Raw genomic sequence first — 26,893 nt, forward strand, 5'->3', positions numbered from 1 at the left:
ACAAGGGGAAAACTTCTATTTTTCTGATTTCTAAATGAAGCTGTTTTCATGCACTGATAGGTAAATGTATGTGACATTTTAAATGGCAGTGTTTTCTAAACGAACTTTCATGAGATTGGGTTAATCTAATCTAAAGAAGAGATCTGACCACAAAGCTGTAACGTGCGCTCAGATCTATTACACAATAAATATGTGTCCATTGTGCAACAGACAAAAAATGTCACAAATGATTCAGAATTGTTTTCAGGCTGATGCTATGACACATGTGCAAATAATGGGGAGCAGCAAATTCTTCCACTTTAAGTTCCGGTAATTAAAGTAAAGATGGAAAATATTGCATAATAATACACGGACCCTCCCACCCGCATGGACTCTCCACTGATGAATTTCAAATGAAATGCCTATATAAAGACACTGATCTTCTCACTAAAAACATCAGAAAACGACTTTACAGACTCAGAGGAACACCTGACACTCATCGCTGGTATGATGACATATGATCACTAAACTCTTTAGCATCTGTATTTAATTATGTAGATTTTTCGTTTTTTCTGTTAGTATTTTTAACATTATGAGAGATTGACTTTTTAGCACTTCAGAAAACAACTGTTAAGTAGAGCTTAATACTTGTCACCTAATCTTTTTTGGCATTACAAATATATGACCCATCATAAATATATGTTAGCTGATGAAAAGCATTTTAACATTATCAATTTAGTTTTAAAATGTTATTATTATTGTTGTTGTTGTTATTACTACTATTATTATTATTATTTTAAATTCTGACAGACTTTGCTTTGGAAAGGCTAAAAAAAAAATGTCTGGAAAAAAATGGGTTCTGCTTGTTGCTGGCTCACAGGGCTGGGAAAATTACCAACATCAGGTTTGTCCTTTTTTTTATAATATTCTTTATTTTCAAGATATATTGCTCATAAATTCCTCAAGGTGTGCTGTACCACAGCTTGTATATGATGACAGTAACTTGTGAACATGTAAATGATCTGTTTTTTATTTGTATTTTAGGCCAATGTGTGCTGCTTATATCAGATAATTAAGCAACATGGAATTCCTGATGAGCAGATTGTGGTGATGATGTATGATGACATCGCACACAATAAAGAGTAAGAAATTTAATCTTGCTATTTAGTGGTGCTAGAACAACAGCGTAATGGAGCCTTGTCACATTTCCGGGCTTCTCAAAAGTAAATGAGGGGTCATAGAGGGGTGAAAGAAAGACTATACAGCAAACATGATTTTTGCATTCCAGTCTGCCACAAGGAAAAAAGACCAAAAAAAAAAAAGACATTCCCATGACTTTCCAAAAGAGGAAAAAATAGAGAGATTGATTATGGAAGTCAGAAGAGAGAAAGATTTTCCGTCACTCCCTCAGCCATGTATTAGAAACACCCTCATAACAGCGTTAGCGAGCTTTTTGTGATTTAATGTCAAGGTCAAATAACACAAGCTGTAGTACTAAAACATTGGCTATAATCAGAACAGTATAAATGTACAGCACAGACGAATAGTATATATATATATTATTTTTTTAAGTGAAATAAAAATCTTTCCTAGATTTAATAATTCTGGAAACTCGTCATCACAGTAAAGCAGCACTAGACTGTTGGAGCTGATTGCATTTAACATGTTCCTTTTCTTCCCTGTCTGCAGAAACCCAAGTAATGGAGTCATCGTCAGTGCGGTACATGAATTAGGAGACGTGTACAGCGGGGTTCCAAAGGACTACACTGGAGAGGTAACATTTGTAATGTTAAATATTGTTTTGATGTTTTTATTCCATTTCTGAGCAAAATTATATCTTATGACAATAATGATCAATTATGGCAATGATGATCTTAAAGGATGTGACCATAGACAACTTCCTTGCTGCTCTTCAAGGGGATGACAGTGGAAAAAATGAAGGGAAAAAAGTCATAAAAAGGTTTGTTTGTTTGTTAAGATATCTTTCAATATTATCAATATGTCTGTCTGTCTATCTATCTATCTTAACTTTTGTGTTTGTCAAAATGCATAGCAATTTCTATGAATTAGATCATGGCATCACCACCTACGGGTCAAAAAGCATTTGTATTACATTATAAATAATTTTACATGAGAATTTTGGAAACTGCTTTGTCTACAATTATCACCAGGGATACTATGTGCAACTAAATCACTGTAAGGCATCTGCCGCTTGCTTGGCCCCATAACTAGGCTACTGCTTTCAGCTAATATGACTTTGTAGCTAAAATGAAGAACCATTGTTATTTTCATTTAATGCAGTGAAGCAAATGACAACATATACATCTACATGACCGGTCTGGGAACTGAAGGCACGTTTGAATTTCCTGAGCAGTCAGTAAGTATAAAAAGCAAAGACTGAAGAGACAGGTGCGCTTGCACGACCAAAATAAAAAATGTGCTGGGTAAAGTTCAGACCACTCATTTAAGTACCGACATGGCTGACAGCTGTTAATGCACTATCACCGTTTTAGACTGACTAATTGTAATAGTGTATAAGATTTCCATTCAAACTGAATGCATAAATCTAGGCGACTCACTGCCAGCTTCAGAGCAAAATGCAAAACTGTGACATTTCATTCATTCAGCTCTAAAATCGGCTGCACATATACTTACTTGCTGATTTTAAAATGTTGAAATTTCATATAAAAAGAAAAAATTAAAATGTAAATAATAGGATTGTATTTTTTTAAAGTGTACTATAAAATAATTGTATTTTTATTTAATACTCTTTTTTTATTTTAATATATAATAGTATTATTACACTTTATTTATAATTCTGTTTGTTTTATTTTAAAAATAAACTAACTAAATAAAGTGCATTAATACTATTATTAATTATTTTATTAATATTTATTTATAGTTATATTTAATGGGTCACACTATGTTTTATTACAGCTTTCTCCTTATGTTTTCACTGAAGCAATCAAAAACATGAGTAAAGAAGGAAAATTCTCAAAGGTATGTATTCAATTAATGTTTACAAAACTTTTTAATGTATATTCTATATACATTAAAAGAGAGCGAGAGAGAGAGAGAGATGGATGGATTTTGTTTAATAATATATTGAACTTAAAGATCATTTGCTGCTAAATGTCCAAATGTGACAATCTTACCCTCTTCCACCTTAACAAATCCCAATCTTTCAATAGAAGGGAAAATTCAAACCTTGTGATTCTTCTTGCTTCTCTTTTTTTTCTAGCAGGTCCATCTTGCCCAACAGCTATAACAGTACTGCTTTCACAACTGCTACTGCAAAGCTTTCAAAAGGAGCAAAAACTATCTGTAGAACACCTTAAAGTGGAAATGAAGCAGCGGCGCCCATGCATACAAAACATCCTTTTTTCTTTAAAAGAAAATAGTCAAATTAATAGTGTTTATTATATATTTTTTAATTAAAGTGGAAATCACTTCACTAAATAATGCAAACTTGACTGACTGTTTCACTTCCACTTTAAGTAAATAGAATGAGTTGGTGGTAATTTTAATAATCTCTAACCATTTCCTCCACACGTATATGTGCTGCAGATGGTGATATTCATGACCAGCAGTTACTCTGCAACGATGTTCGAAGGCCTTAACGATGATGTTAATGGTAAGGGGAAAAAACATATGACGGCCCTGCCTTATGTTGGGCTCACACTAGTTTTTATTTGAAAAAAAAATTTTTTTTTAATTTAACGTGGCACTAAAACACCGTCTACACAATCTTTTAAACAAAACAAAAGTTCTGATCTGCTCTGAATATGTCACGCAGCCTTTGCATTGACTGCATGTGACAAAAATGTCCAGAGCTGTCCCAGTGATTTCAACGAAAGCATGAAAGTCTACCTCTCTGATAAATTCTCATCTGCTTGGTTGAACTTCACCTTTACGGTATGTGTTTTGTGTCAATGAACTTTAAACTGTATATGGCATTAATAGGTTAATATTCTGATTTAATTAGTCACAAAGTAGACATGACAAACGTGTGTATTTTTCTTTACATTCACAGGCTGACTTTAATACAGCAACATTACGAGGTCTGATAGCTAATAAACAAGCTACTTATCTTGAAAACAATGAAGGTCCCTGCCCCTGCCAGTTTGGGAAAATGGTATTAAAAATTTACTTTACACAATCAGAGCATTTAAGTCGTTTTTCATTATTTTAGTATAACAGGATATGAACACACATATAACTCTATTCACAAGGTCCATGAAGGTTGTACTTTTTCTAAATGATTTTGTTCATTTGTTTTCTTTAGGCTATCAGTCACTGTCACCTCTGCGAGTTTCTGCAAAACTGAACACCCTACAAGCTGATCGATCGGTGTTCAAGAAAACAGACACGCATGAAAATGATAAATAAGAGTAATCTAATGTCCTTTTGTGCTAGTTTCTTGTTTCAGAATTTTAGATTTACATTGATTGCAAGATAACAATATAATTTACAAGTTTTTTGGTCGATTTTTATCATTTTGAAACAAGTTTTTTATGTTAATCAAGGCTGCAGTTGTTTGATCCAAAATAGAGCCTTAAATAGTAATATCATGAAGTATTTTGAAAACAATAAAACTTGCAATATGGTTAAAAGTCCAATGATTGTATGTGTTATTTATTATGCATGGATTTGACCAATTCTGCAGTGTCTTACGGTGCATTTAGGCTCTCCATTCTAACAGTTTGTTTGTTCACTGGGAACTGAAACCATGATTGTGATGTGATCTTTTAATTAGTCACAGTAAAGTGAATGTGGTCTGTGTGCAGAGTGACATACATTTAAAGCAGTGGTTTTCAACCTTTTTTTGTGGGCCAGCACCCTCTATTCATTATCCGGGTCCCTTACCCTCGGTTTCACAGACAAGGCTTAAGGCTAGTCCCAGATTAAAATGCATGTTTGAGCTGTCTCGACTAAAATATCTTGCTCTGACATATCTTAAACTATGACAGTGCCATTGATCTGTCTCAAGATGCACACCTGTAACATTTTCTTCAAAGGCATTTTTATAAAAGCAGCTTAAATATCTTAATTTAACTAAAGCCTAGTCCTGGCTTAAGCTAAACCCTGTCTGTAAAACCAGGCCTTAGTGTCCTTTTTGTAACATTTTGTAAACTTCCTACCGTAAATATATCAAACTTAATTTTTGATTAGTAATATGCATTGCTAAGAACTTCATTTGGACAACTTTAAAGGTGATTTTCTCAATATTTAGATTTTTTTGCACCCTCAGATTCCAGATTTTCAAATAGTTGCATCTCAGCCAAATATTGTCCAACAAACCATACATCAATGGAAAGCTGATTTATTCAGCTGGATTCACCTGGAGGTGCTCCTCTGCAGCTTTGATCCGTGTCTCCTCGTCCTCCAGGAGCTTCTGATGGACCGTTTCATCATGAAGCCGCCGCTGCTCCTCCTCCAGCTGTCTCAGGGAAGCAGATTTCTAACAAAATACAAAGATGAAATCATGGGTTATTATTATGATTCCAGCTAATAATAACTGAAGGCATTCCGGCTGACAGGGTCCCTACGCAGTGTTCCCTGCTCCCTGTTCCCTAAGCAGTGGACTTCACTGACAATAATCGCTCATTTGGATCGTCCTGGAACGTCATCAAAGAAAGGCAACTACGGGGTCGTGCAGATTATGATATAATATAAATAAATACTGTAATTTATTTTACTTTCAAATTTAAATACCTATAAAATACATATACAATTATGTATCTAATAAATATAGTCAAAATTTATTATTTTATTTTTAAAATTGCTTAGACACTAAAAGTGATACTTGATGCCCACTTAGTGGAACTCATTCACTCACAAACCTAATCTTTACACCAAGTCTGCAAAACTATAAACACATTGCATGCTTTAAACTAAGTTTGATATTGAAAAACAAACTTTTTGCAAAACTCTAAACACAGTTCTCTACATTACACACATCTTTAGAAACTAACAGCTCTTTTGTTTAATTTGGGAAACACTGTTATTTTAATGCCACACTCATTTACTGATGACCTACACACTTATACATCATTTGCTCACTTAGTAATCAAAACCCTTTTTTTTTTAGAAAGAAATTATTGTTACCCCCTTGCATTTCTGTTTATATTGTATCTAAATTGTACAAAGCTCTTTATAAATAAAGCTGACTTTCAGACTTGGCTAATATGCATATTCAGTGTCTGTGTGTATAGATATATAGTTTTTGTTTACATAATACATGTGTGTATAGTGTGTATTTATTATGTGTATATAAGTACACACACATGCATGTATATATTTAAGAAAAATAAGTTACGTTTATATATTAGATATATTTATATATTATATAATTTATATGAATATAAATATATACATGTATATACTAAATAAGTAAATATTTTCAAAAAAATATATGCTGTATGTGTGTGTCTTTATATACATAATACACACACATATATTATGTAAACAAAAACTTTTATTTTGGATGCGAATAATCGTTTGACAGCAGTAATATATATATATATATATATATATATAATATATCTGTCTATCTATCTATACTGAACATGCATACAAGCCAAGTCAGAAAGTCAACTTTATTTCTAAAGTGCTTTATACAATATACAGTAGATTGTTTCACAGCAGCATCAAATTCATAGCTCTAACAAGTCAATAGTATCGTTCTACAGCTCAAGTCAGCTGAGTATATATTCAGTTCAGTCACATACCGGTGTAAAATTCATCAGTCATACGTACTGTATATACAGTATATATGTGCATGTACAGTATGTGCGAGTGCTATAACAAACTCCTGCTCTTCACTGCACTCTGAACAAGCGAAAGGCACACAAGAGTAGTGCTTTACATTTTTAACATCTGTGTGTAGTTTGGCGTGTATGTGGCTAATTATTTTATGTTTGTGTGTAGAGTTACTACACAAAAATACCATTTTTAGAAGAGTTCAAACAGTTTTCAAAGAAGTGTTTGCTTTTGCAAGACGTGTGTGGTGTTTTGTATGTTGTGTGTAGAGTTTTGAGAAATGGAGCCATAGTTTCAAAAACTGTAAGCATTTTGAAAAAACTGTAACAGATCTGTGGTGGTCTCATCTCGTGCTCTTTCTTTCCCACACGCAGCCTCATAGTTAATTAATTAATGTGTGTGTGTATGTGTGTGTGTGTGTGTGTGCACGTTTTTGTGACAAATGAGGACATAGATGTGTATAATAACAAGGGTATGACAGGTATTACAAGGAGAAGGTGACTTTTCAGGACATTACTCCATGTCCCCACTTTTCAAAACGCTTATAAATCACACAGAATGGAGCGTATTGAAAATCTGAAATAGCAGACAGTCTCCTGTAAGGGGTAGGTTTAGGTGTAGGGTTGGTGTAGGACAATAGCACATACAGTAAGTACAGTATAAAAACCATTACGCCTATGGGATGTCCCCACTTTTCACAAAAATGAACGTGTGTGTGCGTGCGTGTTTGAGAGAGAGAGAGAAAGAGAGAGAGTGTGTGTGTGTGTGTGTGTTACCTGTTGCTGGAGCTCCTGGTTCTGCTTGTATTTGAGGATCCAGAGCGCCAGGAACTCGATGGGATCCGGCGGCCTCTGCTCGATCAGCTCCGCGAGACCCTGAGAGAGACACACGGCCAGACTGCGGCTCACATACTCCGAGTCCATCTCAGCAAAACAATCCACCTGTACAACAGCTCTAATTATTTATCCAAACATTAAAACAGCCGTCAAATGGCGTGTTATCGCTAATGTTAACGCGTTGACACTTTGGTATTAGCGTGTTTTGTTTACAATCTCCATGGTAACAGCGCAGCATTGAAACACTTCCTGTGTGAAAAAAGGCGGCAATCCTGGAAAAAAAAAAAAAAAAGGCGGCAAAAACAGTTCATTGTGGGAACATTAATATTTCTAAAACGCTTGTCGTTATTAGAATATTATTTAACAGTCACAAAAACGTTTTTACAACATTCTACTAAATTTATTTTCACCCAAAATAAAACGTTATTTGACCGTCCATTTTTTATATACTCTGAGAAAAGTTAAATGTCCCGTTTTTTTGTTGATTATAACGATATTTAAAGGTAAAAAGAACACATTTCTCACAGCAATATACTAACTTTATTTTTCTTCAACATTAAACGTTTGAGAATTATTTTTAAAAATCTAAATGTCCAGTTTTCTTTTGATTAGAACGTTATTTAAAGGTTAGAAACGTTTCTTAGACGTTTATCAAATACAAATAAATAACATCATAAGGACATGTTGGTCTCAAAACGTTTTCTCTCATTGTTATGAGAACGTACAGTATATCAAACATTAATTAAGTTATAAGAAAGTTCCAAAAACATTACTTTAAAAACGTTTTTTGTAAAATTTATATAACTTTAACAACGTTAATGAAAGTTGTGAGAACATTCCCTGTTAGCTGGGATCATGCTATAATAAATCAAAGTGTTTGTAGCCTACATGTTTTTACCCACTCATTTTTTTAAAGTAATTCATTATTTAATTGCTCAGCTTGTCTTCCTTCAAATATTTTTATCAAATATTTTATCAAATTGTAATAAATATACAGTAATATACAGCAGGTCATAGTGTGGACATGAAGATAAACCATAGAAAAGTGGTACAGTGCAAACAATAAAATGCAGCATCATGCAACTGTAATATAATTAAAGCTCACACATGGTTTTCAAGAACACTGTTGTTAATTGAATATCAAGACACTGAATTATTAGGCACTTGAAAAAATCCAGACAGAATTATGCAAATATTGCCAATACAGCTGCCAGTAAATAAATAACCACACTAAAGTGCGCATTTGTTTTGAGAAATCACATTTTTCACAAAACAGCTCTTCCATAATTATGTATTTACCACAGTACTTTTTCTGTTATTTTACAGATGTATTTTTTTTACAGTGTATCTGGAAGCCTTTCTCTGCCACTGAATTTAAAAAAAAGGTAACTATACTTTTTATTTCACAATTCTGACATTTTTCCATGTAATTGCAAGTTTACGTCTCGCAGTTCTGACTTTTTTCTTCTCAGAATTTCATGATATAAACTCTAAATTCTGACTTTTTTTTAAGCTGCGAGTTTATATACTTAGAATTGTGTTATAAACTCGCATTTGTAAGAAAATAGACTTTTTTCCCCTCAGAATTGGACTTTATAACTCACAACTCGAGTTCACAATAACTCACAATTCTGAGAAAAAAAATCTGAATTGTGAAAAGTCAGAAATAGCTACGAGATATAACCTCACAATTGCGAGAAAGAGTAAGAATTGTGAGATAAAACTCTTTATTTTATTTTTATTCAAATAAAGGCAAAAGGCAAATTTTAGCCTTACCCTGAATTGTTTCACCCTCCGCCTATGGTGTTTACTGTTATTTATTTTTTACTCCCAGTCATAAACATAACATTTCATGTCTTGCTCCTAAAAGCTCATCAAAGTATTCTCTGTTAATCTTAACAAAGATTTATTCTACATTCTTAAATTCAAATTGTCTGTAATGCAGCTAAAGGTTGCACAGGTTTTTCCAGCAGGTTCACATGTTCTCTTTAGGCTGAGGTTCACACTTCAGACGTTGGTCTAGACTTTTTCTAGTTTCTGTCCCTCCTCAGACGCGCCGGCTCGTCTCGTCATCAGAGCGCCGAGTGTTTCTGAAGAGATGGAGCCGAACTCGAGCGAGAAGGAGCTGTAAAACAGCAGCACGATGATGGCAAACATCCACTCCAATATAGCAGCCGCATGCTGGAGAACAAAACTCTCCTGAATGAAAAACACACCGCCTGCAGGACACAACGTTAAGGAACAACTGCACAGCATTTATGGCCATATGGAGCAGTTTTATGACTTTATGAGCACTGTATGTAGTGGATATTGAGTATGAGGGTGGTGAAGGCCAGTGCGGTGAGCGTCAGCCGCAGATGAGCCGTCTGGAAGTCTCTCGGCGTCTCGGCTGCACGATAAGAAAGCATCGTCTGCACGCACACAAACAGCAGACTGCCAGGGAAGGCCAGACCCGCACCCACATAATGAAGAACTTTAGCATGATCCACCTGCAGAAAACAGCACAGAGTCAACACAAGTTACAGTTTCAATCCCACTTCACTCAAAAGTGTACTTTTTAAAAAAAGCTACTGGCCCAGTGACAGCTTTTGTATCTTTTAGAGCACTGGTTCTCACTTCCATCTTTAAAATTAGATTTAAAAAAAAGGCAAAAAATCAAGATGTAAAATGACATCACATTTACAGTTGAAGTCAAAAGTTTATATACACCTAGCAGAATCTGCAAAATGTTAATTATATTACCAAAATAAGAGGGATTATCATACAAAATGCATGTTATTGTTTATTTAGTACTGACCTAAATAATATATTTCACATACAAGATGTTTACATATAGCCCACAAGAGAAAATAATAGTTGAATTTATAAAAATGACCCTGTTCAAAAGTTTACATCCCCTTCATTTTTAAAACTGTTGTTACCTGAATGATCCACAGCTGTGTTTTTTTTGTTGTTGTTGTTGTTTTGTTTGTTTAGTTATAGTTGTTCATGAGTCCCTTGTTTGTCCTGAACAGTTAAACTGCCTGCTGTGCTTCAGAAATATCCTTCAGCTCCCACAAATTCTTTGGTTTCCCCCGCCCCCCTTTCTTTTCACACTGAGGACAACTGAGGGACTCTTATGCAACTATTACAGAAGGTTCAAACATTCATGATACTCCAGAAGGAAAAACCTTGCATTAAGAACCGGGGAATGACATTTTTTTTCATTTGAAGATCAGGGTAAATTTAACTTATTTTGTCTTCTGGGAAGCATGTAAGTCTCTTCTGTAGCTTCTGAAGGGTATGTACTAAATGGAAAAAATATGATATTTAGGCAAAATAAGAAAAATTTACACATCTTCGTTCTGTTCAAAAATTCAGGCAGTTTAACTGTTCAGGACAAACAAGGCACTCATGAACAACTATCACTAAAAAAAACAAAAAAAAAAAACAGCTGTGGATCATTCAGGTAACAACACAGTTTTAAAAATCAAGGGGGAGTAAACTTTTGAACGGGGTCATGATCCCTATTATTTTGGTAAATTAATAAACATTTTGCAGATTCTGCAAGGTGTATGTAAGCTTTTGACTTCAACTGTATTATTTAAATTTGTTCCACCAACAACAGTGAAGAATCAGTTTTCTTATGGTCTTAGAAAACCTGGATATAAGAGGTGATTTCTAGACCTCAAAAAGTAGGGGAAAAAAACAAACAAAAAAAACATGGAAATTTGTATTATCAATACAAATTTTATAAAGCTCTAAAATATTTTATCATGTATCCTAAAAAACATATATAAATAAAATTAACATTTTAAAAATTTATAAAAATTTTCATTTTAGAAATAAATTTCAAATAAACGTTCTACTAAATTTCACAAATAATTACAAATAAATAGCAAGTTATCTATTGAATTAAACATGACATTTTGAAGTAGAAAGACTGAAATAGTATTTACTTGTAAAATGTGCACCAAAAATTAAAATGACAAAACAAATCTATTTTTTTACAGAGTAGAAATTACTATTTTTTAAAGCCAATTACTTTTAAAAAATCACAAATGACTAGAAAAGTGACGTAAATTCATTACTCACAATAAACATTCAGTCTGGAATTGCAGAATTTATTTAAATGTAAATTCTGTATAATTATTTTATTGAATTATTGGCCTTCCTAGTTTCTATAAGTAAAAAGGTAATTAAGCAGCAGAAGTCTCAAAAATATCTTTGAATACCATCTTTGTCAATGGAGTCAGAAAGAGAAGCATTGCACTTGTTTAACCTTGATTTAGTGTTTTGTTCCTGGTGACGGTTTACAGAGCAGCCCTTGCTGGGTTTGAACCTGGAGCCCTTGAGTTTCCATCCCAGATCTCTAACCACTTTCACTGCTTAGTTAAAGCACATCTGCACACACCTTCATCACTGCAGGACACACATCAAACGGCTGAATGCCTTTGATTTCACACTTATGCAATAACACACAATCAGCGGATGTGGACAGGAGAGGCGCTATGCGGTGAGCTGTGTTTATGTGATCACGCTGATAATAATATTGCATAATATCTGCTGAAGCAAAGAAAAGCACACATTTATGGGCTTATTTAAAGCTCTAATAAACTATAGCAGCAGGAAAGAAGTCTCAATGAATGAGGAAAAACAAATAGTGTTTGTTCTTATGTTGATAAAAGTTGAAAGGCGCAGGCGGAGATCTGGAGGAGACGCCTGTACGAAGAGCAGCACTTGGAATGTTCCAGAACATTCTACCAAATCAACTATTCTGGAGATTTATTTTCATATGTATCAACCAAATTAAAAAAGAGAGCCCTAACGGAGTTAAAACCATCATAATCTAGTAAAATAAGTTTCAAAATATTGAACCCTGGTCAATGTAGTGTATTAAATAACAAATAACCAAATGGTGTCTATGGAGAAATTGTCATTTGAAAGGTGGAAGAAAAACGGTGAATTGCTGCTTTGTTCTTGTTTTCTTACTTGAAAATTTCCCACAATCATGAGTCCTGCAGCACAGAGCCATCCGGCAAACAGACCCTCGATGTTCAACACGCTGTTGCTGTGCTTATGGATGAGCTGAGCGTAACGCAGCAGACCAATCACAATCACTGTAACACAAACAGAACAATCACAATCACTGTAACACACGAAACAGCACAATCACAATCACTGTAACACAAACAGAACAATCACAGTCACTGTAACACACAATAAACAGAACACTCTCAATCACAATCACTGTAACATATAAACAGAGCAATCACAATCACTGTAACACACGAAACAGAACAATCACAGTCACTGTAACACAAACAGAACAATCCCAGTCACTGTAACACAAACAGAACAATCACAATCACTGTAACACACAAAACAGCACAATCGCAATCACTGTAACACACGAAACAGCACAATCACTGTAACACAAACAGAACAATCACAGTCACTGTAACACACACTAAACAGAGCAATCACAATCACTGTAACACAAACAGAACAATCACAATCACTGTAACACACGAAACAGCACAATCACTGTAACACAAACAGAACAATCAGTCACTGTAACATAAACAGCGCAATCACAATCACTGTAACACACGAAACAACACAATCACTGTAACACAAACAGAACAATCACAGTTACTGCAACACAAACAGAACAATCACAATCACTGTAACACAAAACAGAACAATCACAGTCACTGTAACACACGAAACAGAACAATCACTGTAACACAAACAGAAACAGAACCATCACTGTAACACAAAACAGAACAATCACAGTCACTGTAACACAAAACAGAACAATCACAATCACTGTAACACACGAAACAGAACAATCACAGTCACTGTAACACAAACAGAAACAGAACAATCACTGTAACACAAACAGAAACAGAACCATCACTGTAACACAAAACAGAACAATCACAATCACTGTAACACACGAAACAGAACAATCACAGTCACTGTAACACAAACAGAACAATCACAGTCACTGTAACACAAAACAGAACAATCACAGTCACTGTAACAAACAGAAACAGAACAATCACTGTAACACAAACAGAAACAGAACCATCACTGTAACACAAAACAGAACAATCACAGTCACTGTAACAGAAACAGAACAATCACAATCACTGTAACACAAACAGAACAATCACAGTCACTGTAACACAAAACAGAACAATCACAGTCACTGTAACACAAAACAGAACAATCACAGTCACTGTAACACAAACAGAACAATCACAGTCACTGTAACACAAAACAGAACAATCACAGTCACTGTAACACACGAAACAGAACAATCACAGTCACTGTAACACAAACAGAAACAGAACAATCACTGTAACACAAACAGAAACAGAACCATCACTGTAACACAAAACAGAACAATCACAATCACTGTAACACATGAAACAGAACAATCACAGTCACTGTAACACAAACAGAACAATCACAGTCACTGTAACACAAAACAGAACAATCACAGTCACTGTAACACAAACAGAAACAGAACCATCACTGTAACACAAAACAGAACAATCACAATCACTGTAACACACAAAACAGAACAATCACAGTCACTGTAACACAAACAGAACAATCACAGTCACTGTAACACAAACAGAACAATCACAATCACTGTAACACACGAAACAGAACAATCACAGTCACTGTAACACAAAACAGAACAATCACTGTAATACAAACAGAAACAGAACCATCACAATCACTGTAACACAAAACAGAACAATCACATCAAAAACAAATGAAATATGCTGAAAGAGCTGTTAGAGTCAGATGAGTGTTTATATAGCTCAGAACTGAATCGCTGAATCATTGAATCAGTGAATCACTCACCCACGAATGAAGCAGTGCTGCACAGCAGACTGAACCAGCAGCTCTCTGGAGGAACGCCGCCGCATTTACTGCACACACATCAGGAGGATCAAAAACATGTCTGACAATATATCATTTTAGCTCATCTTCTAATAAAATGTAATGTTTTGGTACCTGATGAGTGGGATGTTGTCCAGCGTGCAGCACAGATCAGATCCGCTCTGAAGAACCAAAGACGTCTCACAGGTTGAGTTATATACCCTACAAACACACACATACTGTGACAATATTTGCTGACTGCATGCATAAAATAAGTTAAAACAAAGATTTTACAAGGGTTTTGATTTTTAACATTGCAAAATCCTTCCTTCTCATTAATGAATATGAGATAACTAAACTCTTGAGATAGTAAACTGTATAGTTCGGCATTTAACAGACTGATCAATGTGAACAAACACAGAGACGTGACAGTCAAACAGCCTCTTTAACCTCAAAATCAATGTGATCTAATCAAACACTTATTCATTTATTGTTGAGGAGATTCTATTGATATCTGAATAAATCAATCACAGCATTCTCTGTTTTCCACCAAGGAGAAGATTCAATATTTACCAGTTGTTCACAGGACAAATGTGCTGATTGTAAAGGGCCATCGCATATCTGTGAGAGAAAGAGACAGACAGGTTAAAAGAGCACAGACTTTAAGTACAGACTTTCAGAAATCTTGTCATGTCTTTACAAAAGTTTTCAGATCAACTGGGCAAAACTGATTCTTAATAACTACTAAATGAGTTTTGCAAAAAGATTTGCATAGAAACTGTTTACAAAGTGATACATTTTTGAAAGGCATTTAACTCCTGCTAAAATTACATTAAAACACATTGCAAACATTTACGCATTTAGAGTAAATATAAACACATAATGGTTAAATGGATAAACTCCAATTCTCTAAGACAAAGTTACAATATATTCAGTAATACAGACAATAACAATTTTAAAACCAAAAATATACTTTTTCCTCAATATATCAGCCATTATTGTTAACTACTGTAGAACTAAAACCATAATAAATTTATTACTTGACATAAACTAATATAAAAAACATAAAAATTTCACAACAAAATGATAAAAAAACTTTAACTGAAATGAAAACAGAAAATATAAATGATCTAATTTAAAATATAAACAAAACTAATATATATATATCTTTGTAGTTTAAATGCATTCAAAGTTTATTGAAATTAAATTGCCAGATTAACACGAACTCTGGTCTTATTTGAGGGTATTAATAAATACTCACATGATCCAGATTCCAGGCAGTGTGAACACAGGCAAACTGATGGGAACCAGAAACCACAGAGACGTTCTCCCTCCTCCTGAAGAGTTTCTCTGAATCATTGCATCAAATGAAACTCCACTCATCTTCATTCAGTGTAAAACCTTGCAGATCAGCACAGGACAGCAGAGCAGAGTCTGAAGTGTTTTTCTGTCCGTGTCTGGTGTTGTTTCTGCAGATACTGTGAGAGAGGAACACATGAGGTCTGATCTGATGCTCCTCCTCTAAACTCATGTCCAGCAGCAGATCATCACACTGAGCTCAGAGGAGAGACACCAGCAGCGAGTGTCCATCAGTCCAGCAGAGGGCAGCATTTGCCATTCAAATAACGCCATATGCCTTCAGTAACAATTCAGTGTGTATATTTGTAGGAAATTAATATTTCTTACTTTTATTAATTAATGATGCATTAAATTGATCAAAAGTGACAGAAAAGACATATATAATGTCATAAAAGATTTCTGTTTGAAATAAATGCTATTCTTTTGAACTTTCTATTCATCTGTAAATCCTGAAAAATAAAATGCATCACGGTTTCCATAAAAATATTGTGCAGCACGACTGTTTTCAACATTGATAATAATCAGAAATGTTTGTTGAGCATCAAATCAGCATATTAGAATGATTTCTGAAGATCATGTGACGCTGAAGACTGGAGAAATGATGCTGAAAATTCAGAAATAAATTACAGTTTAACATATAATCATATATATTTCATAATTTTTACAGTATTTTCGATCAAATAAATGCAGCCTTGCTGAGCAGAAGAGACGTCTTTCAATAACATTCAAAAATCTGCCTGACCCAAAATTTTTGAACTCTTACTCAAGAGATTCAGATCAAAAGACCTTGCTGAGAAATGACAGGACTAAAAATATGTTTAGTAGGTGTTTATTATTAATAAACCCATGCCTCAGAACATTCCCAGTCTAAACAGAAGACCAGGGCTTTGCAAACAAACTCATATCTTAAAATGAAAAAAACATTTGGTTAATTGTTCATATAAAAAAAAAAAAATGTGAGCGAAATACATTCAAATGATGTTTGGCATTTCTAATGTTTGAGAGAATTCAGAGGAACAGATAAACTAGCATCCATCGAACAGAATGAATGAATGAAGACAATGAAACTCTGAGACAACACATTCATTCACTTGAGAAAAAGCTTCTAGAAAAGCACAGATGCTGATAAACCTGCTGACAATCAACCAGATCAACTCGAATGCTGAATGTTGACTAACCAGAAAGACGACTTTCCACCGTCTGACAGGCAACCAACAAACACAAACACAATAGGAACTCTGTATTCTCCAGTCAAACTAGTTTAGAGATCCACGCAGATCTTCATGATACACTGAAGCGCTATATATTCACAGTAAGCCTAGGAATCAGAAGTGCAGAAATATGTCACACGCATCATCTGTTTTACAGTAATATATACTTAAAAAACCTGCAAATGCTCATTTTTACTGACACTTTTAAACAATTAACTCTATAAACGGCAAACCCTTTTAAATTCTTTCTTACATGTCTGCAATGAGGTTTTGTGCAAATTTAAATTTGGACATTTCATGGCAAATGTAGTTGTGTGTGAATATACTGTAATATTCAGCAGCTTCAGCTCAACTTTTGGGGATTTTTTTGTTGTTGTTTTGAAGGGTATTCTTCACTCATGTTTGTAGCAACTTAACATTACACGATCAGTGGTTTCATCATCAGAGGAGATGTTGCAACGTGATAAAATCAATGCTTTAACACACAAGTCCTGTAAACATTAACACAATTAACTCATTCACTTATGAAAAAGGACTTCTGTTAGCAGGCGAATCTCACAAAATATTTGATCAAAGTCACATTTCATCCTAAAAGCGTTTGAAAAACATATAAAATCACATTTTGCATGAATAAAATAAAATTATTTTAAGAACTTTTTTTTTTTTGTTGCATTGTGACATTATTTTCATAACAATTAAGTGATGCACACCTTATAAAATACTGTCATTCAATCATTTTAAAAATTAAATCAACAACTTACATGCTATACAAGATATATTGTCCTGTAAGTGCATTACAACTTAAATAATATATAATTGTTTTATTATTACATTACAATAATGTGAAATGTGGAGGTCTCATGTTCTTAATTGTCATTAAAAAAAAGTCACAATGCAAAAAAAAAAAAAAGCCACAAAAAAATATATATAATACATTTTAAAATATATATATATATATATATATATATATATCTTATTTCATTCTTTAAATATTTTATTAGTTCTTCTTTAAACTCTAATCACTAAAAACAACATTTAAGGGATAGTTCTATATTTTCCTAATGCTAAATATAATTTCTTCTCTTCAAAATATATGATATGATATGAGCTGTTGTTGACTGGTTTTGTCACATTCACTTAGTGCTCTTCGTGAACATTTATGATGCAGTCATATACAGTATTTTAATCTCGGAGGAAGGAAACCAGTGTTTTCAATTCTCTTTATGGATGGTTTTGCATTATTTTAAAGGAACAGGACGGATGTGGACTGCAGCGATGAGTTCTTCTCACTCTCGTTTCACTCTCTTCTCGTCTCCAGAGCGTTTGAAGTAGGACTGATAGAAGAAGATGGAGAAGAGCAGCAGGTAGCTGAGGTACATGATAAAGGCGTAGGTGATGTTGTGCATGGTGGAGATGCAGTGGACTTCGTTTCTCCAGAGATAGAGGAGCCCCAGAACGCTCAGCCCCACGAGCATCTGCGTGATCTGCATGAGCGTGATCATCATGGCGATGGGTCGCGGCACGCGAGTGCCGGACGCTCTAACCGTGTAGTAGCTGTACATGAATGCATGGACGGTGTAGTTCATGGCCATGAACCAGCCGCCGCCGGCCACGCGGTCTTTATACGTGTACCAGCTGTAGAGCAGGACAGTGATGTGATGATACCAGTGCAGGAAGATCAGACGCTGCTTACGCAGGACGATGAACACCGTGTCCCCTGAACAACATCACAAACATCTGTGACATGCATTTCACAAAAAATCATTTCAACTGGCCTTCGCAGACACTAATGCACGTATAATGGAAGTTTAAAGTTATTATGCATGCATAAATTAATAAAATCATTTGCTAAGCATATCTGTGCAAAGTTATTTTACATGCACGCGTTTGACAGATGCTTAGAGTACATTGCATTCAAGGTGTACATTTGATCAGTCATTGCTTTCACCCAGAAGTTATCTTTTATACAGTCTTTTAACTCCCATCATAAGAATGCAAAGTCAGTAACATGATATGCACGAGGATACTAGAAAGAGTTGAGATGTAACTATACGTTATTTGACTATAAGTCACATTTCACCCCAAAATCAATAGAAAAACATCTGAAATTAATTTTTGCATTAATAAAATGAAGCCTATTTTAAGAACATTAAGATTTTTTTTGCATTGCGACACTTTCATAACAATTATTACCTTGTATTATTATATGTAAAAAAAAAAAATACTGTAATTCTTTTTATATAACATTAAAAAGTTAAAGGCTCTGCACTGAAAATAAAAATAGGTTTTGAAGTTGCATGCAAAAAAAAAAAACAAAGAAAATGCTTTTCAGTTTTTTGGCATCAAAATTTCATGTTTAATTCAATATGTTATTTGCAATTTCTTTGTAATTACTTGTGAATTTTGAGTCAAAATTGTTTCTACAATACATTTTATTTCAGCGTACAACTGTCGTGTAAATGCTTCACAAATTAAATAATATAATAAATGCAACAATGCAAATAAATAAATGGCTTAATTTTGCTGATGCTAAATATAATTTCTTGTATTTTCAGGTGAAACATTCATGAAGATGTTTACACGAGCAAACTAGTAATCATAACACAAGTTAATCTGGTTAGATGGGCATTCTTACCACTTCAAGTCAAAATGCACACTTTACATTTGTAAGTGTATAATAACACAAAAATATGAGTGTCACATTTCTGCTTCTAAGCCATTTACAACAAACCGTAAATGCGATTTTTGTTTGTTCTTGGAAAGTCATGATTATTTATGAGCGGGTCACAAATTGTTTTGAACCCGGAATGTTAAATGTTGGGGGTTAGAGTTTAAAGTTTAAATAAACTAAAGGTCTTTCTTTACTTTACAGGCATTAAAAAAAAAAGCCAGACTTCCCAAAGACCTTTGCATAATATGTATGACTTTGCATTATAATAGAGTATGTTTTACATGAAAATACTATTTCAGTCTTTCAACATCAAAATTTCATGTTTAATTTAATGTGTCACTTGCTATTTTTTTGTAACTATATGTGACCCTGGAACACAAAACCAGTGATGAAATTGCATCATCTGAAAGCTGAATAAATAATCTTTCCATTGATGTATGGTTTGTTAGGATCGGACAATATTTGGCTGAGATACAACTATTTGAAAATCTGGAATCTGAGGGTGCAAAAAAAAATCTAAATATTGAGAAAATCACCTTTAAAGTTGTCCAAATGAAGTTCTTAGCAATGCATATTACTAATCAAAAATTAAGTTTTAATATATTTATGGTAGGAAATTTACTAAGTATCTTCCTGGAGCATGATCTTTACTTAATATCCTAATGATTTTTGGCATAAAAGAAAAACTGATCATTTTGACCCATACTTCTGACTGCTTTTGTGCTGCAGGGTCACAGTTGTGAAATTTACTAGCAGTTTCTGAGTGAGCATAGTTTCAAAGCAATTCCTGCTCCAGTTCCAATTTTTTCCACTGAAGAACAAAGGAATAATGGATGAATTATGAGCTATATTTAGTCACTTTTATCCAAAGCAATCACAGAGTCAGCAGTTAGTGTGAAAGTCTTACCGAGCTCAGGCGCTTTACTCAGAGTGAAGGCAAACGCCCAGAACTTGCTGCTGGGGGCGCTGTAGAACTCAGAGTCACACACAGACTCCCGGAGCCCATGTGACCGCACCATATTGAACATGTACCAGCTCGTCCGCGTCGCTCCCATTATACTGACACACACACACACAACAGCAATGAGGAAACAGTAGCTGCACTGACAAAACACACCATATCTGTTCCATTCCTCAACGACTATCAGAGAACAGAGGAGAGATACGGTCAAACTGAGAACAGATCTGACCCCAGAGGGCTGTACAAACTCAGACTTCTCATCAAAACAGAGTAAAACTCTCTGCCACAATACTAGGCTTAGTTCTGGTCCTCTGGAGGCCCATTCAGAAAATAAAAAAGGTAAATGCAAATCACAATGACTTTTTGTGTCACATTTCTGAGAAAAAAAAAAGACAGAAATGTGATATATAACCACAGAATTACAAGATATAAACAGAATTCGGAGTATTTTTCTCGCAGTTCTTAGCTTACAGCTCATAATTCTAACATTTTTTCTCATAATTCTGAGTTTACATCTCACACATGATTTTTCTTCTCATAATTCTGAGTTTGCATCTCACACTTATGATTTTTTTCTCATAATTCTGAGTTTGCATTTCACACTTATGATTTTTTTCTCATAATTCTGAGTTTGCATTTCACACTTATGATTTTTTTCTCATAATTCTGAGTTTGCATTTCACACTTATGATTTTTTTCTCATAATTCTGAGTTTGCATTTCACACTTATGATTTTTTTCTAATAATTCTGAGTTTGCATTTCACACTTATGATTTTTTTCTAATAATTCTGAGTTTGCATTTCACAATTCTAACATTTTTTCTCATAATTCTGAGTTTGCATTTCACAAATATGATTTTTTTCTCATAATTCTGAGTTTGCATCTTGCAATTCTAAAAACATTTCTCATTTTCTCATAATGATTTTTTTCTCATAATTCTGAGTTTGCATTTCACAATTATGATTTTTTTTCATAATTCTGAGTTTGCATCTCACACTTATGATTTTCTTCTCATAATTCTGAGTTTGCATCTGCAATTTTAACATTTTTTCTGAGTTTGCATTTCACAATTATGATTTTCTTCTCATAATTCTGAGTTTGCATCTGCAATTTTAACATTTTTTCTGAGTTTGCATTTCACACTTATGATTTTTTTCTCATAATTCTGAGTTTGCATTTCACACTTATGATTTTTTTCTCATAATTCTGAGTTTGCATTTCACACTTATGATTTTTTTCTAATAATTCTGAGTTTGCATTTCACAATTCTAACATTTTTTCTCATAATTCTGAGTTTGCATTTCACAAATATGATTTTTTTCTCATAATTCTGAGTTTGCATCTTGCAATTCTAACATTTTTTCTCATAATTTCTGAGTTTGCATCTTGCAATTCTAAAAACATTTCTCATTTTCTCATAATGATTTTTTTCTCATAATTCTGAGTTTGCATTTCACAATTATGATTTTCTTCTCATAATTCTGAGTTTGCATCTGCAATTTTAACATTTTTTCTGAGTTTGCATTTCACAATTATGATTTTTTTCTCATAATTCTGAGTTTGCATCTTGCAATTCTAACATTTTTTCTCATAATTTCTGAGTTTGCATCTTGCAATTCTAAAAACATTTCTCATTTTCTCATAATGATTTTTTTCTCATAATTCTGAGTTTGCATCTTGCAATTCTAACATTTTTTCTCATAATTCTGAGTTTGCATTTCACAATTATGATTTTTTTCATAATTCTGAGTTTGCATCTCACACTTATGATTTTTTCTCATAATGATTTTTTCTCATAATGATTTTTTCTCATAATTATGAGTTTGCATTTCACAATTATGATTTTTTTCTAATAATTCAGAGTTTGCATTTCACAATTCTAACATTTTTTCTCATAATTCTGAGTTTGCATCTCACACTTATTATTTTTTTCTCATAATTCAGAGTTTGCATTTCACAATTATGATTCTTGCAATTCTAACATTTTTTCTCATTTTCTCATAATGATTTTTTTCTCATAATTCTGAGTTTGCATTTCACAATTATGATTTTATTTCTCATAATTCTGAGTTTGCATCTTGCAATTCTAACATTTTTTCTCATAATTCTGAGTTTGCATCTTGCAATTCTAAAAAATTTTCTCATAATGATTTTTTTCTCATAATTCTGAGTTTGCATTTCACAATTATGATTTTATTTCTCATAATTCTGAGTTTGCATCTTGCAATTCTAAAAAATTTTCTCATAATGATTTTTTTCTCATAATTCTGAGTTTGCATTTCACACTTATGATTTTTTTCTCATAATTCTGAGTTTGCATTTCACACTTATGATTTTTTTCTCATAATTCTGAGTTTGCATCTGCAATTTTAACATTTTTTCTGAGTTTACATCTCACAATTATGATTTTTTTCTCATAATTCTGAGTTTGCATCTCACACTTATGATTTTTTTCCTCATAATTCTGAGTTTGCATCTTGCAATTCTAAAAAATTTTCTCATTTTCTCATGAGTTTGCATCTCACACTTATGATTTTTTTCTCATAATTCTGAGTTTGCATCTTGCAATTCTAACATTTTTTCTCATAATTCTGAGTTTGCATCTTGCAATTCTAAAAAAATTTCTCATAATGATTTTTTTCGCATAATTCTGAGTTTGCATTTCACACTTATGATTTTTTCCTCATAATTCTGAGTTTGCATCTTGCAATTCTAAAATTTTTTCTCATTTTCTCATAATGATTTTTTTCTCATAATTCTGAGTTTGCATTTCACAATTATGATTTTTTTTCTCATAATTCTGAGTTTGCATCTGCAATTTAAAATTTTTTCTGAGTTTACATCTCACAATTATGATTTTTTTCTCATAATTCTGAGTTTGCATCTTGCAATTCTAAAAAATTTTCTCATAATGATTTTTTTCTCATAATTCTGAGTTTGCATCTTGCAATTCTAACATTTTTTCTCATAATTCTGAGTTTACATCTCACAATTATGATTGTTTTCTCATAATGCTGAGTTTACATTTCACACTTATGATTTTTTTTCTCATAATTCTGAGTTTGCATCTTGCAATTCTAAAAATTTTCTCATTTTCTCATGATTTTTTTCTCATAATTCTGAGTTTGCATTTCACACTTATGATTTTTTTTCTCATAATTCTGAGTTTGCATCTCACACTTATGATTTTTTTCTCATAATTCTGAGTTTGCATCTTGCAATTCTAACATTTTTTCTCATAATTCTGAGTTTGCATCTTGCAATTCTAAAAAATTTTCTCATAATGATTTTTTTCTCATAATTCTGAGTTTGCATCTTGCAATTCTAACATTTTTTCTCATAATGCTGAGTTTACATCTCACAATTATGATTGTTTTCTCATAATGCTGAGTTTGCATTTCACAATTATGATTTTTTTTCAGAATTCTGAGTTTGCATTTCACACTTATGATTTTTTTCTCCTAATTCTGAGTTTGCATCTCACACTTATGATTTTTTTTCTCATAATTCTGAGTTTGCATCTGCAATTCTAACATTTTTTCTCATAATTCTGAGTTTGCATCTCAAAATTCAAATTTTCTTAGAATTCTGATTTTAAGTCACAATTCAGACTTTTCTAAGAACTGCGAGATAAAACTCAAAATTCAGAGGAAAAAGGTCAGAATTGCAAAGTGTAAACTCAAGTTTATATCTCACAAGTCAGTTTTTTTCCCACCACAGAATATGACATTTTGGTAACACTTTACAATAAGGTGTCATTTGTTAACATTAGTTAATGTATTAACTAACAATAAACAATGCATTTATTACACTATTTATTAATCTGTGTTAATGAAAATACACTTGCTCATTGTTTATTCATGTTAGCTCACAGTGCATTAACTAATGTTAACAAACACAACTCGTGATTTTAATAATGCATTAGTAAATCCTGAAATGAACATTAACTAAGATTAATAAATACTGGAGAAGTGTTGTTCAGTCTTAGTTCATGTTTACTAATGTTGTTAACTAATGTTAACTAATGAACCTTATTGTAAAATGTTACCGACATTTTTATTTCACAATTCTTACGGTTTTTCTCAGAATTGCAATTCTGAGTTTATATCTCGCAATTCTTGTATGTTTTTAATCAGACGGCCGGCGTCTCACCTGAATATGGCCAGACATAATGACCAGAGCACAAGAGGCTTCCGCAGGTCCAACTTCTGCCTGTCCTTCATAAAGATGCGTCCGAGAAATATAAACACCGCATACACACCCGACAGAACAAACGCTGCTCCCCTGAAACACATTACAATCCACTTTAAGACCTGATACACATAGATATGACATATATGTGTGGATATTAAACAATAAAAGTGACAGCAAGGCTAGGTTTATTTAGATTGCACATTATATATTTATATATATAGCATACATTCACACTGGTAATTCAAAGTGCTTTACATAAAAAATATATATATATATATATATATATATATATATATATATATATATATTTTAACATATAAAATACATTTTAAAAATAGAATAATTCAAGGTTATATAGGCTCTCATTCAAGAGAGCTCGTCAGTTTTATAACATCTCTGTCCTGATCTGAACCTTCGAATAAAAGGTTTTTAGGACACTGGCAGATTTTGATGTGGCAATCAGCTGAAAGGTCAAAGGTCAGCGAATCTCTGCAGTCCTCCACATGAACCGGTTTTATCACAGACATCAATCAATCAATCAATCGCAGCAGAGCCATAAATCTCCTGTAAAACTGTCTGAACACTTCACATAGTTCACATTGATGGACAGAATCATCAGTTCTTGTTTGTTAATATGATTGTGATATTTAAGATGAAAGGTCAAAGGTGACTCTCTCAGAATTTATAGCTTATTTTAATGAGCAGGGAGTGTTTAAACATACTACCTACAGCCCTTATGAAAGATTAAAGCAGGATACATGTTAGTAATGTGACGTATATTACACATTTTAAGCGTCTTTGGGCTGTCTGTTACTGTTTTTATTATATAATAAGTATTATAATGTATTACGTATTGCATATCAGACTTTACGTGTATATATAGCAGCCCAGTCTGTTCTATTTTATTCTGCTTTTGTGTATGCGTGATATGAGCGTAGGTTAGCAGACGCACATCAGAGTAACAGAATGAATAGAAATGAATCAGTGATTCGCTTCTGATAATTCGACTCACCAGTTCTGCTCAAACCACTCCAGCGCGGCGCGATCATTAAAGCGACGCTCGAAGTCAAACGCGTGAAGCGACTCGTTCATCTTCATCATACTGTACGCGTTCAGATCTTCAGCAGGTGATCGCGAGCCTCAAGTGATGAAGGTATTTCCGAGAGGAAGCGCTCGTGCTGAACTTCCTAATTATATGCGGAAGGGGGAGGAGTCACCGCTGCAGTCTCATCCAATCAGCATCAAAATACGCGAAGACGGTTGGATTTTTCATAAAACGAGCACTAAAAGTTTGCCAAATTTTATATTTATGAGCAGAAATTTGCACACATTTTTGCACACACACACACACACACACAATATATAATAATAATAATAATAATAATAATTAAAAAAAAAAAAAAAAATATATATATATATATATATATATATATATACTGCCGGTCAAAAGTTTGGGATCAGTAAGATTTTTATTGTTTTTTAAGGAGTCTCTTCTGCTTATCAAGACTGTATCTATTTGATCAAAAAATACAGAACAGAAAAAAACTGTTATTTTGTGAAATATTATTGTAATTTAAAATAACTGTTTTCTATGTGAATATCTGTTAAACTGTAATTTATTTCTGTGATGCACAGCTGTGTTTTCAGCATCATTACTGCAGTCTTCAGTGTCACATGATCTTCAGAAATCATTCTAATATGCTGATTTATAATCAATGTTGGAAACCGTTGTGATATTTTTTTTAGGATTCTCTGATTAATAAAAAGTCTAAAAGAACAGCATTTATTTTTAAAAGAAATTTTGTGTTACAATACACAATGCTATTCAAAAGTTTGGGGTCAGTAAGTCTTTCTTTCTTTTTTTTTTTTTAAAGAAATTAATACTTTTATTCTGGAGGGATGTGTTAAATGAATAAAAAGTCATAGTATAGACTTCTATTGTTAGAAAAGATTTATATTTTGAACAAATGTTGCTCTTTTTAACTTTGTATTCTTCAAAGAATCAAAGAAAAAAGTATCACAATATGAAGAGTTTCA

The 26,893-nt window shown here is 33.2% G+C and overlaps 4 protein-coding genes across 10 annotated transcripts in view; 1 reads left to right on the plus strand and 3 right to left on the minus strand.

The window, feature by feature from the left end:
* Positions 1-7,807, minus strand: part of dydc2 (DPY30 domain containing 2) — a 31,404-nt gene extending 23,597 nt beyond the window's left edge. For 5 of the 6 annotated variants that reach the window (XM_058794690.1, XM_058794686.1, XM_058794688.1 and 2 more), the window contains exons 1-2: positions 7,518-7,806; positions 5,321-5,440 (exon numbers count right to left, since the gene is read on the minus strand). In XM_058794690.1, the coding sequence (XP_058650673.1) occupies positions 5,321-5,440; positions 7,518-7,664 (267 nt within the window). In that variant the 5' untranslated portion in view covers positions 7,665-7,806. Of the gene's footprint in view, positions 1-5,320; positions 5,441-7,517 lie in introns of all 6 variants that reach the window. The other variant, XM_058794691.1, reaches the window with a different exon arrangement.
* Positions 428-4,839, plus strand: LOC131551617 (legumain-like). Its single transcript, XM_058794684.1, has 11 exons — positions 428-484; positions 790-883; positions 1,024-1,121; positions 1,669-1,753; positions 1,860-1,939; positions 2,281-2,356; positions 2,917-2,979; positions 3,547-3,613; positions 3,776-3,894; positions 4,013-4,114; positions 4,265-4,839. The coding sequence occupies exons 2-11, from the start codon at positions 818-820 to the stop codon at positions 4,304-4,306; spliced, it is 798 nt and encodes a 265-aa protein (XP_058650667.1). The 5' UTR covers positions 428-484; positions 790-817; the 3' UTR covers positions 4,307-4,839.
* A 178-nt stretch (positions 7,808-7,985) lies between the features above and the next one.
* Positions 7,986-15,922, minus strand: zgc:86738 (Transmembrane protein 150A-like). 2 transcript variants are annotated; one of them, XM_058794683.1, is made up of 7 exons: positions 15,721-15,922; positions 15,033-15,080; positions 14,595-14,681; positions 14,442-14,509; positions 12,549-12,676; positions 9,889-10,066; positions 7,986-9,796 (listed from the first exon to the last, which is right to left on the minus strand). In XM_058794683.1, exons 1-7 carry the CDS (start codon positions 15,846-15,848, stop codon positions 9,597-9,599), a joined length of 837 nt encoding a protein of 278 aa, XP_058650666.1. In that variant the 5' UTR covers positions 15,849-15,922; the 3' UTR covers positions 7,986-9,596. The 2 variants fall into 2 exon arrangements, 1 of the variants encoding a protein (XP_058650666.1); XR_009273806.1 differs by lacking the exon at positions 7,986-9,796 and adding an exon at positions 11,839-11,978 and having other exon boundaries at positions 9,930-10,066.
* A 718-nt stretch (positions 15,923-16,640) lies between these two features.
* Positions 16,641-26,038, minus strand: zgc:92749 (Elongation of very long chain fatty acids protein 6-like). Its single transcript, XM_058794701.1, has 4 exons — positions 25,869-26,038; positions 24,815-24,946; positions 20,608-20,759; positions 16,641-18,746 (listed from the first exon to the last, which is right to left on the minus strand). The coding sequence occupies exons 1-4, from the start codon at positions 25,955-25,957 to the stop codon at positions 18,316-18,318; spliced, it is 804 nt and encodes a 267-aa protein (XP_058650684.1). The 5' UTR covers positions 25,958-26,038; the 3' UTR covers positions 16,641-18,315.
* Between the last annotated feature and the right edge of the window lie 855 nt (positions 26,039-26,893).

The sequence above is a fragment of the Onychostoma macrolepis genome, chromosome 12 (genome assembly GCF_012432095.1).
Source record: "Onychostoma macrolepis isolate SWU-2019 chromosome 12, ASM1243209v1, whole genome shotgun sequence".
Classification (NCBI taxonomy): domain Eukaryota; kingdom Metazoa; phylum Chordata; class Actinopteri; order Cypriniformes; family Cyprinidae; genus Onychostoma; species Onychostoma macrolepis.